This window comes from Emydura macquarii, unplaced genomic scaffold (genome assembly GCF_026122565.2).
Source record: "Emydura macquarii macquarii isolate MOO-44397 ecotype Brisbane River unplaced genomic scaffold, CSIRO-AGI_Emac_v2 contig_1253, whole genome shotgun sequence".
Taxonomy (NCBI): domain Eukaryota; kingdom Metazoa; phylum Chordata; order Testudines; family Chelidae; genus Emydura; species Emydura macquarii.
In genome coordinates, this window is record NW_027131390.1 from 57,538,476 (window position 1) to 57,558,786 (window position 20,311).

The 20,311-nt window shown below is 42.7% G+C and overlaps 1 protein-coding gene across 1 annotated transcript in view; it reads right to left on the minus strand.

The window, feature by feature from the left end:
* The window catches only part of LOC137154103 (aldehyde oxidase 2-like), a 72,596-nt gene that overhangs the window by 39,270 nt on the left and 13,015 nt on the right, over nt 1–20,311 (minus strand). The window contains exons 8-16 of the mRNA XM_067549830.1: nt 17,183–17,263; nt 13,281–13,425; nt 11,507–11,599; nt 10,036–10,187; nt 9,195–9,288; nt 6,800–6,909; nt 3,386–3,570; nt 1,717–1,879; nt 193–285 (exon numbers count right to left, since the gene is read on the minus strand). Of these exons, the coding sequence (XP_067405931.1) occupies nt 193–285; nt 1,717–1,879; nt 3,386–3,570; nt 6,800–6,909; nt 9,195–9,288; nt 10,036–10,187; nt 11,507–11,599; nt 13,281–13,425; nt 17,183–17,263 (1,116 nt within the window). The remainder of the gene's footprint in view (nt 1–192; nt 286–1,716; nt 1,880–3,385; nt 3,571–6,799; nt 6,910–9,194; nt 9,289–10,035; nt 10,188–11,506; nt 11,600–13,280; nt 13,426–17,182; nt 17,264–20,311) is intronic.

A 20,311-nucleotide genomic window follows, 5' to 3' on the forward strand; every position in this document is an offset into this window, starting at 1 on the left:
TAACTCCTGTTGACTGCCGCTGAATCTTCAGGTAAGTGTAGACCAGGGCTCAGTGTCACAGCTAAAGCCAAGGTGACATAAATACAAAGAGACAAAGCAGTCAATGGATAATTTAGGATGAAAAACCAGGACAGCATTTGGCAGTCACAATTCACAGCTGGCATAGTTTGCTATGAAAACAACATCACTGACCTCATATGTTTGCATACCCTGGGGTGCTTCACTGCGAAACTCGCCTAGGGCACTCATGTTCTTCTTTGATAATTCAGGATACTTAGTTGGGTACTGAAAACAAGGCAATTTAACAACACTAATGTCACATCATTGCTTTTAAAGCTAAGTTTTCCATTTATAGATTTTGAAAAACATAAATTTTAAAGAAGTAGAGATTTCCAGTTGGCTCCCACAGCTCAGGCATCAGCACTGATGTGAAATACTGTAGTTATTGTTCCATTCTGCTACATTACTTCCTTGCCATAGCAGGTACCTTTTAGAGTGGCGGAGAGTTTACCCATGTGGTAATACTATAGACAATATTTAAAGTGAGCTGCCTCACCTGAGATCAAAAACAGAACCCATCCCACCAAAAACCACAGTGCTTGGAGGGTCGGATGGGTGGAGGAGGTTGTTGGTAAAAAGAGTGACATGCATGGTCAGATTTGAAACTGACTAACTGGCAAACAAGGAGTGCAACACCGAGCATCTCCCCTCTGGTTGTGTTCCTGATCCTTTCAGGACATGATGGTATTTGGGATAAAATCACAAGGCAAGGGCACAGGGGATCATGTACTGAGACTGGATTCTGGGTACATTTCAGGCTGAAATTAAATCTTATGGGTTCATTGTGGTTACCTTCTGATCTCTGAACCCTTGAATTTCGCACTCTTACTGTTTGGTAGCTAGGGAATACATTGTTGTACCCTCCTGCATCATTGCTCTGGGTCTCTTCCTGGACAGGCTGATGCAGCCATGCAAGGCTCCCCTGCTGCTGATTTCAGACCATCTCTCCATGTTATGTGCTCTGCTCAGGCTATCTAGTATTTAAAACATCCACCTGCCCCTCTCAAAGAAGAGATTATGCACCCTGTGCAATAACTGAGGTTCTCCAAGATGGGTGTCCCTGTGGGTGCTCCACTTCCTACCCACCTCCCCTCTACTTTGGAGTTCAATTTCTGGACTCTGCAGTAGAGAAGGAACTGAGGGGGGTCTGGCCGCATGGTGCTAGATAGGTGCCAACAACGGCATGAGATGGGGAGAACGCATGCATGACCACAGGAGCTCTGCTGCTGAAATGCTACAAAGGCACAAGGATGCACATTCACCTGAAGTGGAGCACCCACAGGGACATTCCTTGAAGGAGAAGCAACAGCATTTATAAATAGTAAACATGCTGTCACAGCCCTAACATTTTGTTATAGCTCAAGGAATTCCATCATCAGGTAATGAAAGGTCTGGCACTTCCCTTAGAACATGTTACACTCTAACAATGAGCAGATATTTTAGCCTGCCAGGGCTCCTTAGCATGTATAATAACCTGGTTTGGGGCAGGAGTTGGTTAAGGACACAATCTCCATTCAATAAAGGATGGATCAGTCCAGTAATACAATTAGCCTTCAGTCATCACCATGAGATCTGAGCACCTATCAATAAATACTGGGAAAAACCTTTCCAAGAAAAAGAAGACAGTTCATCCAAAATCAGAGGGAAATCACTTACCATCTTCTTTAATCCATACAACACTTCTAGGTAGAACTTGAAAAGGAAGCTAACAAGCAGAGTTCTTCTGTATTCCACCTTCCCGCCTGGAGCTGAGGGGGAGAGAGAAATTTCTCCAAGCACCAGTTTGCAAGCTTCATCCAGCATCTGCTCATTCCATTGCCTGGTGGAGAAAAAGTCATGCACACATATATACTTATGTATAATATTAAACTGCAGCTAACGCATAGTGTTAGGTAATAAAAGTTTAATTCGCCTGGGCCTGATCTTGCAGTCCATTTGTATCTTTTAATGTCAGTGCATGTAAGGACTGCAACAATCAAGCCTTAATAAGGTGACTACCCATGGTTGGCCTGTGTCAGTGGACTCAGGCTTGTAATGCTCTGGCTGCAGGGCTACCAAACTGCAGTGTAGACATTCAAGCTTGGGTTGGAGCCTGGGCTCTCGCTGCTTTTCCCCCATCACAGGATCCCAGAGCTTGAACTCCATTCTGAGCTCCAAGTTTACACTGCAATTTTATAACCCCACAGCGTGAACCCTGCAAGCCCGCATCAACTGACATGGGCCAGCCAGAGGTGTTTTACTGCAGCTTAGACATGCCCTATTTGTTTCCAACTAATTGGTAACTGTTTATTTCACAGTGTGTTAGTAGTAGCGCTGGTTGGAATTTTTCATTCCAATGTTCTTTTCTCCATGAAACTTATACTTTTTTCAGAACATAGAAATGTTCAGGAAAACATTCCAATTTCCTCAACATTTTCCATTTTTTGAAAATTTTCAGTGAAATTATCTTTGGGTCATTGTTTTTAATTTACTTGCTGTGTATTTTTTTTTTTTTTTTGCACTGCTGATTTTAACCAGTCAGTTTGCACTTGTAAAAAAATTTCACTTTTATTTCACTTTCAAAATTGCAACAATGTCTTTTTGGAAAATTATAATTTTCCAAAAATGAAAAATGTTGATTTAAAAAAAAAAAAAAAAAAAAGCAGAAAATTATTAAGCAAATCAAAGAACAACCAACCAACCAATCAACCAAAAAAGGTCAATTTAAAAATCCAGCTGAACAAAAACAATTTAGAAATTGGCAGGATTTTTAAAGCTTTTTAATTTTTCAAATCTAATTAGCAGTGTTGATTACTTTACCCTTTTTTCATAGTTCTGCTCCACAGGGTCATACATATTTACATCAGATTAGTGTTCATTATATGTACTACTGTACAGATTACAATAATTACACTGAAAACATGTAGTCCTCCAGTTTTTAATAAGTCCACTTATTGTCATTTATAACTGATTGGGTTAGATTCACCATTGCTGAGACAGTGAAATGTAAATTGCACCCACATTCCAGCAGAGGCTACTGTGCTGGCAAGATCCTTCACCCCCGGGGAAGGGCAGGTAGTGCTTCCACCAATGCCCTGCCTTAGTGTTTCACCAGGAGAAGTGAACTTTGACTTTGGGCTGGAGCTTCACCGGAGAACCTCTGGGCATCTTGGATATTCCCACTCCACTGTTATTGCTGCCCACTTTCTGGATAGTGGGAGTTGTGGGTGAGATGTGCAACAGCTGTGATCTCTACATTTGGTCTCCATCAGCACAAATTGGCAGAACCAAGGGTTTATAGAGCTCACTATATTTTCTGTCAGAGATGTACTAAATCATACAGTACCTCCCTATGAGCCTCTGGCAGGATTTCCTTGCACTGACTGTGGTAGAGCCAATGCCTCCATATAAGATATTCAGGTCCATAATGATGTTGGTGTTTGGTTTGAAAAGAACTCTCATTCCAGAATTCACAACTGATAAAGCATTTTTCTGGCGCTCAGCCTGTCGGAATGCTGACACAAAGTCATCCTGATCAAAAGAAAGCAAGGAGGAATTCCATCACTGGCAGAAATTGACTCTGAGTCTTAATTAATCACAAGTGACTCAAAGAAAGAAAAAGAGCATTTTGCTAAAACGATATAGTTATTGAGTTAAGTTTCTGTATTTCTTCCAAATACTAACTAGTGATGGTCTGACATGCCCCAAGGGATACACTTGCAGTAAGCCTATTTACAGGCTGACATGCCAACTAAAGATTTCCACAGTGGTATAATGTGTTGTCAGAAGCACCCACTCCGAAGTTCTGGACAATCAGTATTGACACAAGTCACTTCCAGTATGGCTGGTGCATTATTGTTACTGAAGTTTGCTTCCAGCACAGAACCAGATGGCAATGCTGTGCCTCAGAACCTGATTTTGCGGAATGGTTTTTTAACAACAAGATTTTGATACTTCATGCCACAGAGCCAGGATTAAAGAGGGAGCTGCTGGCCACAGCCAATTTTGAATTGTTCAGAAGCCCAATTCTAATGTGTTTGGAAGCCAACTCCACTTGCTCTAAAATAACATAGTAGCTTGGGATGGCCGCCTTCTTGGCTGGTCCACATACTGGGGATTCAGCTGGGGGCCCCCAGAGCTAAAAATCATGGAGCTCATGACCCAAATCTCTGCAGCTGGGGGCTGTAACAACTCATGTTCTCTGTGGATCCCCATCGAGTTACAGAAACACCTCCTGAAGCATAGGCTTTAAATATGCCCCTTCCAGATCAGAGATAGGCCCTGGCCAAGCTTCTAGATCTGAACAATCCTGGAACTTTGGGCTGTTTGATCCAAGATTTAAATCCATAGCAGACCCATCTCTCAGTTTCTGGTGCCCACATGAAATTTGAGTCTCAGGATTCCATGGCTAGAGGTGAGGCCTTTTACAGTTGGAAGATTTTCTCAGCATGATTCACACCCACACATATCACCTAGGCAATATTCACCCCAAGCTGCCAGAAATGGAGAAAACAACAACAGACAATGGATATAAAGAAGAGTTAGAATATGAGCTACAAAAACAGCATCTGTGCCTCCACCCACATACCAGCACCCCCTTGCTTTCTTTGCTTTCTTGCAAATATTCTGATACCCTGTTCACACTGAGTAGCACCTTATTTGGTGAGTGGCCCACTGATTTCAATGGAACTGTTCAAGAAGTAGGATCCTATCCTCCATGAGAAAGTGTGGCCAAGTCAGGTCTCCATGGCCACGGATTCATTTTCTGTGGTGGGGCTGATGAAGTTCCACATGCTATCAGTATTATTGACTATTTGCTTTAGCTGTCAGGTGTGATAGTTTCAGTCAGCCAGCAATGTTACTGCCTTCTTGTTCCCTATCTCCAATGTCTCCGTTCCCTTCTGTTCTCAGGTTGGAATGCCTTTTTCTGTGTTTCTGTGATTTCCATGATATAACTTCCAGGGAGTAACTACAATTTTGCTTTTTTCCCTTCCCTTCCCCTCTTTTGAAGGACCTGTTTTATATTCCCCTTCCAAATTCTCCTCCAGCTCATTAATCTTCAACCATAATCATTGCCGGAATTCAGTATTTCTGAACAGCGGAAGTGCTGTTACCAGATTCAGTGTATAGTGCAGATACTGAGTTTATAGAATCTGGGGCTTTTTCACAGGAAATCTGCCAGGGCCAGCCAGCCTTTAACTGAATACTTATACTACACTCATCACCACAGTGCTGACATGCTCACTGCACCACACTTCAAAAGACAGCTATTTTGGGGTAGATGGAGCTGTAACACTGGCAAACCAGGTGCCAGCTCTTGACCAGGCTGCAGGCATTAGCTAAGAACTAACAAACACATAGTTGGAGACCAGGCCGATTCCCCGGTATGTTAGTTTTGCTCAGATTAGGTATTATTCTTATAAGAATGTATTTAGTGTTTAGCCTCAATGAAATGCATGTAAATTGCTGTATGCATTTATCTCACTTGTAATGCCTGTATTCCATGCTATAAGAAATATGTAAGTTTGCTTTATAGCTTTGAAAATGTTTACTCTGAACTTGTGAATCTAGGCATGGGGAATTATCCCCCCAACCCATCCAGAAGGACTATCAATATCAAACGGGCCATCAAGGAACATCACAATACAAAGGGATTGGTTAATGGCCCTACCACACCTGGGAAATGCTTTGTGCAAAGAAGCTCATCCTGTGGACTTGGAAGCTGAATGAAGGAAATAAAACGAAGTCACAGGAAAATTTTCGATCTTGTTGGCTGTTTGAACTCTGACAGGGCTACAAACACCAAATTGAAGTGAGAAATCCCCAGGGTCTGCTCCCTGGGTCCACTCTGACAGTCACTTTGAATTGACAGATCATTATTTACAACTCTGTCACTCTCAGGATTTAGATGGTAACAATTTGTGTGTATATATTTGCTTTCTTTAACCTGTAAATAACTCTCATTTCTTTTTCCTAGTTAATAATCCTTTAAATAGTTTATTACAGGATTGGCTACAGGCATTGTCTTTGGTGTAAGATCTAGGGTACCAGCTGATCTGGTGTAAGTGACTGGTCTCTTGGGACTGAAAGCAACCTGAATGTGGTGTGATTCTCCAGTTTGTCTGGGTGGCAAGATAGACTGGAGAGTCTTCAGTGACTCCATGGTAAGATGGTTATAGTGATCCAGGAGTTCACATTTGTTACTGGTGTGGTGAAATCTAATGATAGAACACACCACCAATTTGCAGTGTTCTTGACAGTCTGCCCTGACGCAGGCACGCACAGTTGTGAGGCACGCCAGACAGGGTGACAGGGATCTCTTTGCTTTCCCTTTTAAGCCTGGGCAGATCCTACAATGTCAGCACTGGCAGAGATTCCATTGGCCATTTCCTTGTCTGTTTGAATCTCAGTACTCTCACTTTTATTTGGGTTTTTACTATTTTGTCTGCAGTTTTTTCCATATCCACTAGAGGGACATCTGATAACACTACAGGTGCTGATACCACAATTTCCCTTCCCCTAACTCATTAGGGACAGATTGTGCCACCTTCACTCACCCTGATTAGTACCTTACTCTGAGAGCTGTCACATTGAAATCAATGAAATGAACAGGACTTACAGAGAGTAAGGTACTAATCAACAGGTGTGAGGGGGCAGAATTTTGTCTTTCATTTGGGGGATGTGGTACCAATGTTACGCATAACATAATGTACAGCACACCCTATTAAAAGCAGTCCAGAAAATACCTCAGAGCCCTTACCTTCTCAGAGTATGGGATGAGAACTGAAACTATGACCTCTTTTGGTTTAAGATCTGAGTTTTCATATGCTGCAAGAAACTGATCGTTTAAAGGAATCTGTCGTGCTCCATCTGTTGGAGAGATGTGTAGTTGGTTAGAGAACGTGGAGTGAGAAAGGAAAAAGTCTGCACTTTGTAGATGCAAATAATATCTAATTTGTGAAAGAAAAGCATATTAGAAAATACATCCTACATCCAAACTCTAGTATTTAGGTATCTAGGATTGACACTTATCCTGCAAAAATTCTCCCATGAGTATTCAAATACAGAGCCACAATCAGAAAAAAGGGCTCTCAAATCTGTTACAAATGCTTCACAGTGAATGATTTCACCAGCTTTAAACTCAGTGTCATGCAGTGACATTTTTAGCAAGATATGCAACAACTTTTTAGATGACAGATAAAAATAATTACTTTCTAAAAACGTACACACAGCTATTAATAAACCAAATACTTTTGCTAGCTCTGGTCTATCGCAGATTGTTCAACTGTACATTTGCATGCCTTGCGTATTCCATTCTGCATTTTCTATGGGAGTTGTCTCTGGCTTGGTCTCATCTGTAGGACAGCACTGGTGAGGAAAACGTAGGTAACAGTGATCACTGTGAACAACTGCCAGGCATATTTGATAGTCTCTTATTTCTCTGCACTTTTATTTTGCAATTAATGAGACTTTCATGATTCCAAATTGAGCTTTGTACAATGACTTGTATTGAAGCTTTATGCAAAGAAATATTGTTTTGCAAAGAAGTGGCTGGTGAGATAGTATATGGTATCAAACAGAAGAACATATGAAAGAGAAGCATTTATAAAAAGGTAATTTTCAAGGATATACTTCAAAACAGGAAAAGATTCAGGAGTGCTAAGGAAGTGAAAACAGTAGGGGGGACCTTCTTGCTTTTAAATTCCTTAAATAATTAAATAGATTTCTTGTTCTTAGAAAACAGTAACATTTCAAATAAATTAATTATCTATGTAATTATCTAAGGGCTTTGTTTAAAATGGCAATGTTAGTGTGCATATAATTTCTTTATAGAGTGCTCAATGAATTACTATTTTCTCCTGTATATAAGTTTAATGGAACTTGGGCAGTGACCACCACTGACTGATTGCTGCTTACCTTGGTTCCTCCCTGCCGCACATGCCTTGTGTATTCAATTATGCACATCCATGCCTGACTTTCCACAAAATGGTGTCCTCCTGGGGGTGCATGTGAGGTCATGCTGTCCAGAGGACACTATTTTGTAGAACAAAACAACATCCTCCATGCTTGTTTGGACCAGGGGCTGGATGGAATTGGATTGCGGGCTGCCAGTTTTCTTCTGGGGCATGCAATGCATGTGTTGCAGACATAGATGGCATGCCCCTGTCTGAACTAAAGTTCTCCACTTCCACTGAAGCCAAGGGCATGTGGTCAGCACATTGGCAGGATCTGGCCTTAGATTGTAAACTCTCCATGGTAGGGATCCTTGTCTTTGCTGTCCCTGTTAAGTACCATGTTAAGTACCATGTGCTTTGGTGCTACACAAATAATAAATGCTAACAACACTCTGGTGTATGCATGAAGTTGAATACTGTTGATCTTACTGCCAGTAGTAGGCAGAAGAATCAGTAAGCTGATTAAGTAGTTCTCTATTCTCTTTTTACTCAAAAGCTTTAAAGAACAACATTTAGGACATTAAACAACTAAAGCACTGTAAGCTTTAAAGGCAGAAATTATCTGACTTCAGGAGGAGCAGAAAATTATCCTGGAACATCTTTGGTTCAAAGTTGCTATTCATTAAGGCCAACATTTTCAAAGTGGCCATTGATTTTAGGTGCCAGCATGAAATACTTTGGACTTGATCTTCAGAGGTGCTGACTCCCCTTCCCCACACAATCTCAGTGACATCGGGAGGAGTGGTGAGTGCTCAGAACATATGAAAATGAGGCATATGTTTTCTTAGGCTGGGTGAAACATTAGCAGCAAAATCAACCAATGGGAGGGTGTAAGAAACTGTTGGATAAAGCTGGCCAGTCCGGCCTTTGCAGAGGAGTTGCTGGCAGAGATGTGGGGAGGCGCTGATACCACACAGACACCTTTCTTTTCCATGCCCCTCCACCTCACTTTCGTGGCACTGCCAGTTTTGTTCCCTTCTGCATCTTGCAGCAGGAAGTAGCGTAGCAGCCTGTGTTACTAACACTTTTTTCCAGTGACAGTCACAGGAAAGCACCAGAATAATTTTGTCCTGTGTCTGCCAAAGTGGCAGAAACAAGATTTTATCAGGCAACACTCATCACTTGTACTGATATATGTGCGCTACAGTGGTGCTCTGCAGGTCTGGCACAGACACCTAACAGAGGGATGCTGAGTCTTACCTTTTGATGCCAGATTGAGGACAGAATTTCCAACAGCTAGGACAGGGTTCAGATCCCAAGTTGAACCTCTACTTACAATGTGTCCCCCTAAAGACTTTAACAAACAAACAAAGAGGCTATTTTAATTGTTGTCTTTTCCATAATTAGCAGTATTGATCTAAAACATGATCCCATTTTTAGGGATGTTAAGAATTTAAATAATTTATTGTTCAAACAAAATTGAAGTTTCATAGTCAAAGTTTTCTAAATGATCATTTCCCTCTTATTTTAATGTACAGTTCATGGAAGGTCCTGACCTATTTAACCCTGCTGAAAGACACCAACACAATCCTGGGTAGATACCCTGCCCCAAAAAAGAGAAATGGCCACTCTTTCAGACAGAGGAGAGGGGCCACAAAAGAACTTGGGCAACTGAGTTTTAAAGAAAAATGGGAAGGTGGGGTCAGAGGTGCCAGTCACGTGAAAGGTCCTGGGTGGCTATGTAGCTAAACCCCATTCTGGAAGGACAAAGATCACTTCATAGTTCATACATATTCAGTCCTTGGCTTCTTCGCCAATAAGAAAGTCAATTGCAATGCTGGTTACAGCGATGTTGAGACCTGTCCACTGGTAACAACTGAAAGCCCCAATTTATTTCACATAAGCTATCAAATGATAATGTCCTTTGGTCATTGCCAGCATGGATGGGATTTGAACTGGTGACCTAGATGGGAAGGGTCTGAGATGCCTGATCAAGCCCCAGAGCCAGCCAGCTCTCCTCTAAATAAGCTTTACAGATTTGTAAGCGAAGATCATAGATATGTACATTCAGTGCTGGCCTGTTTAATCATTGAAAACATACAGCCAAACTCCTGATCTGTTCTCCAGCTAGGGTTTTCAGCTGTTGCAAGAGAGCACGGAAAATCTTTGTCTTCTCCTCAGGAAGCTCTGAGACTGCTCTGATCAGGATGTCTCTGAGTAGGGCCAGAGAGCAGGCAGCACCTATCAATAGTCCTGAAACCCAATGATTTTAAACAGTTAAATAGGAGCATCGCATTTGAAATTATCACAACTGTATAACTTGACCATGGAAACATTGCTTCTGTAGTCAGCTTTCATTAGGTATATTTCACACAGACTCAAACTTACAGGGTAATTTTCTTTGGGCCAGACACTGAGATCTTTATTCAGGCAAGTTCCCATGAGGCTAATAGAAGTCTCACTGAGCAAGATTAAGGATGAAGTAAAAACTGTTGATAGACTCCAGAATTTGGCCCCATGCGTCTGATCGAAAACTCATTTCAGCCAGTGGAAACAATGCCATTGGTTTCAATGGACGTTGGATCAGGCCTTGTGTCAGGAGAGATTTGTAGAGCAGTGTTTCTCAACCTTTTTGATACCAGGGACCAGCTTCCTATATTGTGTCAGGGAGATCTCAGGGACTGGTGCCGGTCCATGGACTGGTCATTGAGAAACACTGTTGTAGAACATTTGGGAATCATACAGTGGTTATAAAGAGCTCTCCTTTCATTAAGGACATCCTCTAATGACACCTTTTATCAAGGATTACAGTTAAATGGACAATTGTGTGGATGTGTGTGATGCAGTGATTTATAAATACTTATAATTCAAGTCATCTATCTATTTCAATGTCAATTCAAGAGCTAAGCGAAACACAAACAGGGAAACAATCTGCGGTAAAATCCCAGTTTGTCTGTTTTTTATGAACAGCTTTGTCTAGTGCCTCAGGAAAAACTGGGGTACATCACATACTTTTGCTGCAGAGTCAATTCCCTGTTCCATATTGAGATGTTACATAATGGGCCAAATCCTCAGCTGGTGTAAATCAGCATAACTCCATTGAGTTCCATGGAACTATGCCAGTTTGAACCAGCTGAGAACCTGACTCAGTGGCTCCAAAGGAAATCTTTTGCATGTTGGATCAAAGATCTACGCATGAGCATCTCCATGTTATAGATGGCAAATATGCCAGACTAATGACTATGACAAAGAGCCTTATGATTTATCTCAACCGAACAAAGGAAATCAGATCCATGATCCTCCCACATGCTCCCACCCTCCCTCCTGCAGAAAAATGAGTAAAAGGTGGTTTGAACAAAGACATTTATAGCAGCAGAATCTCCGAATTTGCCCCTCACCATGCTGTACTCTCCATATGGCAGATAGACTGAGAGCTTGGGCAATGGTCTTAGTGTACTGAGTGCTACTGGAGAAAAAAATGTTCCACATACATGTGAATCAAGGATGCTAATCACTTATGGTATCTAATGATACATAACTCAAGAGGATTTTTAGGCAAATCAGGGACTTACCATTGTTTGTGTTACTCACAACATGCAGATCTGGAATCCTTGTGGGATGGATGATAACTGGATGATGAACACCCTCAAGTTTCATATCAAGTCCTGAGGACAGAGAATTATAATGAGACTGAGAAAACAGAAGAAATCAGCTGTGTTAGATTTCCAGGATGTATTTAAAGAATTAAACACCCCCCATCCTTCCTGCCACCAGGGTTCATGACCTTAGTGCCACATTTGACTCCTTTCTCTGCATTCTTCTTATATCCACGCAGTTGTAAAATCCTGCTGGTTCTTCCTGTCCAATATCCCAAACTTTCCATTCTGCTGCCTTTCCCATTCCATGCACCTCTCGCTCCTTCCCTTTGTGCTCCCTGCTTTCCATGCTTCACCCCCCAGGTCTAGTCAATATGCTGCCAGCAAAAGTATCTCCCACTACTCTGCAAAGCTCCTCAGTTCCCTGCACTGGTTTCCTTTCTCCGTCCATATCACATTCAGATTCTTCACCTTAGCTTTAGAACCCCACAGAATTGCTCCCCTGCGTCCATCTCATCCCTAGTCACCATTAACACCCTGATTCCATCTTGCACCCCACCAGCTCAGCTGAGCTGCATAATTCTTCTGTTTCCTTCTCCCACCAGCGTCTATGCCTATTCCCACATCACCTCCTATGCCTGTGACATCCATCACTGACCTTCTGCCTCATATATTTTTAAAAAGGAGCTAACAGGGTGTGCATATATGTAGCAATATGCTTACTCTTCTCCTCCTCCTCCATGTCCAGCCCTGCCATGCAGCTAATTTATGGCTTGACTGATGCCCACAGAAGTCAATGGAAAGATCCCCTTTGACTTAAACGAGCACTGGATCAGACCTTTAGACTACTACACTGCGAGCTCCCAAGAACTTGCTCTTTTTGGCTCTTTATGAAGGGCCATGGTCACCCTCAGGGGTGCTATGTTAATAAATAAAAATGCAGTAGTTTCTGATGTAGATGAGCACAGGTCTGAAAATTAAAGTCTGTCTAAATCTTTTTGGACTCAGTTTCACTCTCACAGTGTAAACACATGCACAGATAACAGCTCAGTACCACACTAGAATTCCCTTTAATGAGGGGTGCTCTCATTCTGCCCACTCACTCCACTTCCCCTAGAATGGAAGGGGTTCAGACCCTACACACCTAGCCCAGTATTGCATATAAAATGCTCCCCCTGCCCTATACACTGACAGTGGAAATGCTGTATCCCAAACCCTCCTCAAGACTCCCTTCATTCAATCAGCTTTCCCATCCTGACCTCTTCTCTGCTACTGCTGCTGCTCTCTTGACTTTACTCCCTCAAATTATAACACAGGAACAATAAAACTGAGGAACCAGCCAGGTGCATAGATGTCCCTACCCATGTCCTTTCAAAACGAACCTTGTCCTTTGTCATCCTTGTCGTGTTTTTTCTAACTGAAAGCCTACTCCTGCAGACTCTTACCTATGTGAATGGTCATTACTCCATGCGAGCCATCTCACTGAAGTCAATGGGAGGGGCATGGTCCTGTGACCATGGAATCAGTAGATCAGGGGTCTGTCTGAGCTGTGTCCCTGATTTGCCACCTGAACTCAGGTAAGTTACCCAGGCCTGAATATTCACACAAAACCTCTAATTTTGGGTGCCTATCTTTGGATGCCCAGTGTGACGCACCAAAGGCCTGATTTTCAGGGGTGCTGAGCACTTGCAACTTCCACTGATTTCATTTAGATAATAACAATGGCAAGAGGCCCTCAGACCCTCCATACCCACACTGGTGTTCCCTACAACGAGCGGTGCTTTGGAGTACATGGCCTTCAGCTCCAGAAGTTCCCTGAGGTTAGTGGGAGAAATCCATGTTGTTCTTTCCCCACGGAAAACCAGAGTTCTTTTTTGCTGTTCCTCAGCCATTCTCTGTAGGGAAAATGATAGAAGTTAAGTGCTCCATGGTTAACAAAGGTATTTATAAAGCAGTGTAACAAAGAACAAAACACTTTATAAAAACCAATAATAATGCCTTGTGCTTAAATAGTGTCTTTAATTTGAGGTTCCCATGGAGCTTTACAATGGTATGTTTAATTATCCCCATGTTACAGACAAGGGAATCCTAGAGATATTCATCAGGTGAATTCTCATTGGTTTAAGGTTCCCAAGAGGCAGTTTCAGTTCCAATGAGATTCTGCTCTGAAAAGTGACCATGTGAAAATGGCACAGTCTTACTAAGCTGATCTGTTTGTATTCAGAGACAGATCTGAGTTTGATCATCATCATTTTGTATTGCTTTTTACTCCTGTTAAAACTTGAAGAGTCAACACAGCTGAGAGAGAATGAGCTGGATTCTTGTCCTTTTTGCATGTCAATGGAATTGTTTACCAATTTCCAATCAGTTACACCCGAGCAACTCCCTTGGAGACAGTAGGACTAAACAGGTGTGCTATGGAGCATAATTTGAAGTCCGTGTGGTTGTACGGGTATAAACAAGGGCCTCCACAACCATTATAATTGACAACGCTACATGCAAAGGAAGAGCCAGCTTCCAGAGAGCGATGGCGACTCTCTTCTCCACCATCATAGCTGATCTCAAGCGAGTGTTCACATGCTTCAGGGATGGTGCCAGCTCCGAGCACAGTTCAAGGAAAGTTGCCTTTCGCATATGAAAGTTTTGCAGCCGCTGATCTTCATCCCACAGCTGCATAACGATGCGGTCCCACCAGTTTGTGCTTGTTTCCCTGAACCACAGCCTGCGCTCCACGGACTGCAGATGACAAGTTACAGCCTGTAGCAATCGGGAATTGTTCTGCTCGATGGCTTGTAGCAGAGCAGCCTCGGTGGCATTGGTGTTGTCTCTGCTTCGCCTTCTTGCTCTATTTCTAAAATAATCGATGATAAACCGCGATGTATTTGTCACGCTCACAATTATAGTGCAGAGTTGAGCTGGATCCATGTCTCTGCAGCAATGGCGATCGCGGGGAGTAAAAATATGGCACGAAAATACTTTTCCTGTTTGTTTGGAGGAGGGGGAGAAGCAGCCTTGCATCCTGGGACGAAGACACTCGTCCCAACAGCCACCGTGGCTAGTTGCACTGTGGGATAGCTACCCACGTTGCACTGCTTTCTAATTCAAATTAAGGCTGGTCAGTGTGAACGCAAAAGACCAGCGCAAACACCGTAGTGTGTACTCTGCTGCGATTTCTAAAAATCGCCTGCTGAAAGTCAAATTAAACAAAGTTGACTTCCTACGGCAGTGTAGACATAGCCTCAGTTGGGACTTGTCCACATGGAGGGGTATAAATTCTAAAGCACTACATTAATCCACATCACGTTAGTGCGCTTTTGAGATCACACCCCCATACAGCCTATTATCCCACCACGTAGACAAGCCCTTAGTTAATTTCATTTCCTTACTGCAGTTTATGAGGATTTGCATTTCTGTCTGATTAAGGGCTTTTAATGTTTTAAAAGGTCATATACATACTTTACACATCCCATCCTGAATGGCAATTCAACTACAGTCGCTCCCACCAGTGATTTTTTGAGCAAGGAGCCAAACCGTGGGCAGCTGACAAGACCCTTCAATCAAATTGTGAAAGATGACTATGAAATAGTCTCTTTTTAGGTGTGGCACTCTAAGGCAGATGCCTTTCTAAGGCAAGCCAGGGAGCAGAAGAAAAATTAGACTGGCATAACTACATCGCTCAGAGGTGTGAAAAACCTTTTGGAAAGGTGGATTACCTGTGCCAACAGGAGAATCCCTCCCATTGGAGAAGGTAGTGTCTACCCTGAAGTGCTACGCTGGCACAGATGCAGCGGGGCAGCTGCAGTGCTTTAAGTGTAGACTAGCCTGGACTCATATCATACCACTTTAAGCACACACAGGTGCCTCTTGCTTAATATATGCTTTGCAATAAGAAACAATTAAAAAACAAATGAGCTATGCACTATGGATCAACTAGTTTAAAAAACAAACCAACCTTATAATGGTTAATCTCCTCTGTAATGCTCAAACAAATCAAACAACAGAGCTGAGATCTGGCAGGCCCAAAGTGAGTATTTGTATATGTGAAATAGTTGTGTGACTCTGGCATTCAGACAGAGCCTGGGAACATTTTAAGCAATTAAACAACCAATCAACCTCTGGGATTTGAAATAATAGCCACCACCCACCTAAACTGAGCTGAAGTTTCACCCCTCCTCTGAACTATGGCAATCCTAACTGCTTTGTGCCTGCTCAAACTGAGGGCTAGTCTACACTTAAAACATACTGCGGCACAGCTGTATTGGTACAGGTGTGTGCCACTGCAAGAGTGTTTGCGTAGCTGTGTTATGTCGACGGGAGAGAGCTCTCCCGCCAACATAATAACACTACCTAAATGGGTGGCGATATCTCTGTCAGTGGAAGAGCCTCTCCCACCAACATAGCACTGTCCATGCAAGTGCTTATGCTGGCAAAACTTATGTCACTCGGGGGAGGGGGTGTTTTTCACACCCTGGAGTGACAAAAGTTTTGCTGGCATAGGTTCTAGTGTAGACAAGGCCTGATTTAGGTGTGGACATTCCTCCTTTGCCCTCCCAACTTCCTCCTCCTCTCTCTCTGACTCTCAGCATGGCCTAAACGTCTTCCCTTGTGGCTTTCTTCCATTCCTCTGAGACCCTCCAATAGCTCTTAGTCTCCTCCATGGCCCTCCAATAAATCCCTCTCTTCTTTCTCCCTCCTCATAATCTCCCACAAGTTCTCTTGCTCCTCCTGCCTTTAACATAGACCTGCAACAGACCAGGCCTAAGTGGCTCATGACCCAGAAGTGGGAGGTAAGGGAGCACCCCACTGGTTGAGAAAAACCAACCAGCCAACCACAACCGTGATCACTAGGACCCAGCAGGAACTCTAAGAGAGGAGGGAAAGAACAGGTCACTGCCCACACACCCAACCCCACCGCATATCCCCAGCCCAGCTGTCCCAGTCCCTTCCATTCTGCCAATCCATCCTTCACAGTTCAGCTCTTAGGAGAAGCGGTGCTTCAAGAGGCTGGGGAATCTGCACCACAGCTCTGCCCTGGAGTTCAGACTCCTCTCCCTACTGTCCCTCTCAGCAGCTCTCTAATAATGATTTGGCTCCCTCCAGCTCAAACGCAGCCAAAATGATGTTAATCATACTGGATTCAGTAAAGACATTTGTGTGTATAGGATGAGATTGTTGTATGGCGAGTTTTGCCCCAGAATTTACAGTGTAACAAAGGGCTATGTAGGAACTCTGTGACTCATGGCCATCTGGAACTCCTTGGTGACTCCCTGAAGCAGTAGTTTTCAGGAGGGACTTGAAATAACGGGATGACACTGGGAACAGATAAATTAGACTGAATACCAGGGAAAATCTCTAGCTCATGAGCTCTGTTAGGCTGTGGAATAAACTCCTAAGGGAAGTGGTGGAGCTCACTGTCATTTCTAAGTGAGCTGGACAGAAAATTCACTCCAAGGTACATTCCTATACTGGCAGGGAAGTGGTCTGGATGACCCTCTGTCCTTGGTGTGACTCAGTCACCTTCCACTGAGGAGGAATTTAGTTCAACAATCTTTTCCTTTTCAGACTTTTATCATGCTGTAAAATCAAATGCTGCATCATTCACAACATTTGCATGTAAACAGAGACAAATCAGGAAAGAATAACACTTCCTACCGTTAGTTCAGGAGGAAAGATAAACTCCTGGGTTGGATCTATAGGCTGGAATTCTTCAGGATTACAGAGATCAGAACGCATCTGAAAAGAAAAAAAGTTTCATTTTAAAATTTACTTGAAGGAGAAAAAAACAGAATGTATGTGTCAAGAGTACGTTGCACTTTTCTGAAGAGAGCAGAGACTCTTAGGTTACATGACATTTAGTTATGTAACTACTACAGGTTCCAGCACATTAATTAATTCAAGTATATTTTAAAGTTAATTTCTTAAAAATATGTCTATTCTCATAAATAAATAATGAAACAAAACTATTTACAAATTGACCCAATGCCAGAAAGAATTCTCCCAGCCATCAGCTCCTATACCCACCTTCAGCACCTGCCCTATTCTCTGAAAGGGCTCAAGACAACAACTGGCCCTTGTAGCATGCCCTGAAGGCCATCAGAGCCAGGTGTGGTGGGTGTGTTAGACTCACTGGAAAAATGCAGACACAGCAGAATTAATATAATCTCCCAGCCTATGTCTGTCAAATAAATGGTTGATGGGTATGTCCAAGATGACAAAAAACAAAACTGCAGTCCTTTGGGTGAGACAAGATGTATTGGATATCTTGTGTTTTTAGAGAAGAGAAATTTGTAATTCCTGGAAAAAGTTCCACTGCAACGTTGACCTTAAATCTACTGGTCTGTATCCATCTCAGTCACAGACCAAAAGCAGGTACCACTCCATCGGCTGTACTGGCTCTGAAATTTGGCCTTGTGGAAGATCTGTATCTCCTAGAGTGGTTACATATCCAGGGTAGGCAAACCCAGACAGATGTGGCTCTCTATAAACCCAAACTACCTAGGATGTTGCAGTGGTTTGGGTACTAGTTTAGGACATGGGAAATGAGGGTTCAATGCTTTGGTCTACCACAGACTCCCTGTGTGACCTTGGCCAAGTCACTTAGCTTCTCTGTGTGTCAGTTCCCTATTGGCAAAAATGGTATACTAACACACCTGTGAGGATGGAAGTGCTATGCGGCTAAATAAATGAGAGATTTTGCCACACTTTGAGCTCTGCTGTTGAAAAGAGCTAGGAATCATCATTACTTGCACAGCAGGAGTACATTCTTCGTGGGCAGCAAGGCTCAATACCATGACCTTTGCATTCACAGCAACACAGCAGTCACAATGCAGTGTTGCTGTTGGAACCTGTAAGGTTAGGTTGCGTTTGGCAGGTCTGAATAGAGCTGGCTTGGGCAGGTTCAGTATTCCCCCTAACTGGTTGCTTCATTCCCTTACTTGGTTCACCCTGAACAGTTTTGAAAATGATAGGTTCATAATTTCTTTGAGTAATTTTTCTCCTCTTAATGCACCCACTCTCTGTCTGTGCCAAGTTTGGCAGGGACTGAATTAGAAGAGGACACCATAAAAATCAGCTCTATTTTACTCACTTTGGGATATCCCTTCTCTGCAAAGCCCTGTGCTTCAGAGCTACACTCCTGTGGGGAATATGGATCCTGTGAAATTTTAAGAAGGCTCTTACAGTGGTATGACGCTCTGGATGCACTGTGTCCCTAGCACTGGTTACTTTTCTCTGTCTCTCCAAACATTATTCTCGAATTAAAGCCTCATTAAAACCACATCATGATGGAAATTCAAGTATCTTCAATGGTAGAAGAGAATAAGTGGGTCCTGTTATAAACTGTAACCAGCTCACTGGCATTCCCAGGTTCAACCCTGACTGCCAATTTCCAGATCTTAAAGGTCCAGTAACAACACACAGAATCACCACAGCTCTAAATTTGTTCACTGTAAAACCTAAAGCTCCCCCTTTCCTCCTGCTACATCACTGAGGACTGTAAATTTATAGAAGTATTTTATTTTTGTAAAGTTTGGTTTGGATAATCTTTGTATTTCTTCAGTTACTCCAGTTGCCACAAGTGCAAATTTAATGTGAAACCACATACAGTCATCTACACTCTGAGGTGTAACATAGATAATAGATGGCCAGATCCTGCAGTCCTTACTGAGACTTGGTCTACACTGCTGCCGGTGGTCAATGGAAGATACACAAGCTACATAATGTAGCTTGCATATCTCCCGTTGACGTACTTACGTTGATGTACCATGGCATTTACACAGTGCTGCGTTGATAGGATAAGCCCTCCCATCGACGCTGCTTTACTCCTTTTGGGGAGGTGGACTAATGGCATCGACTGGACAGCCCATCTCCCATAGATTGAGCGGGTCTACACAACCTGCTCAATCTATCCCGCTGCATCGATTGCTGCAGAGCCCCCAGTGTAGACAAGCCTTGAGAGAAAACCCCACTAAAATTTAATGGGAATTTTGCCAGAATAAACACTAAAGGACTGAGCTGGGGTTTTGGTTTTGTACAATGCCTTTTCTAGTCAAAGCAAGAATCAAATAATATCACATTATTTAGTAAGCAGTTCCAATGTGCTAGTCACTATTCAAGACACAAAAATGAGACAGTACCTGCCCAGAAGAGCTTACAATCATAAACACACACAGAGGATACATTGACAGTCACAAATTGTTTCATAAACTGAAACTGAAATACACATTACACAGGGATCACTGATTCACAGCTTTAGAATCTCAGACGTAAGGGACAAAGCACTGTCCTTGGCTGTGTATCTCCTTACCAATGGAGCCCTACCTTGCATGTGCTCAACTCAAAAGCTAAGACTCTCCTCTTTGATACAGACTTCCCCAAACAGCAATTTCCTTCCACATAGAACAAAACATGAAATCATGGGGAAGTGGAGAGAAGACAGAAGAGACACCCTTTCAAATTCTTTGGTTTGAATATATCTATGGGTATATCTACACTGCAGTCAGGAGGTGTGATTGCAGCCCATGTACACATATCAGAGCTTTAATCTAGCCAGATCAAAGCTATCTTGGGCATGTCTACACATGCTGTCATTATAATCATGGTTCCCAATTGCAGTGTAACATGCCCTACATTTGGAGCTTATATATCAGGTCATAGGTTACTTAGAAATACCTAAGAGAGACAGACAGAGTGGATAGAACTCTTTACCCATCAATACATTATAGATATCACTGGATAAAAATGTGGTACCAGCTACAACAGCTCAAAGATGTTCATTCACTG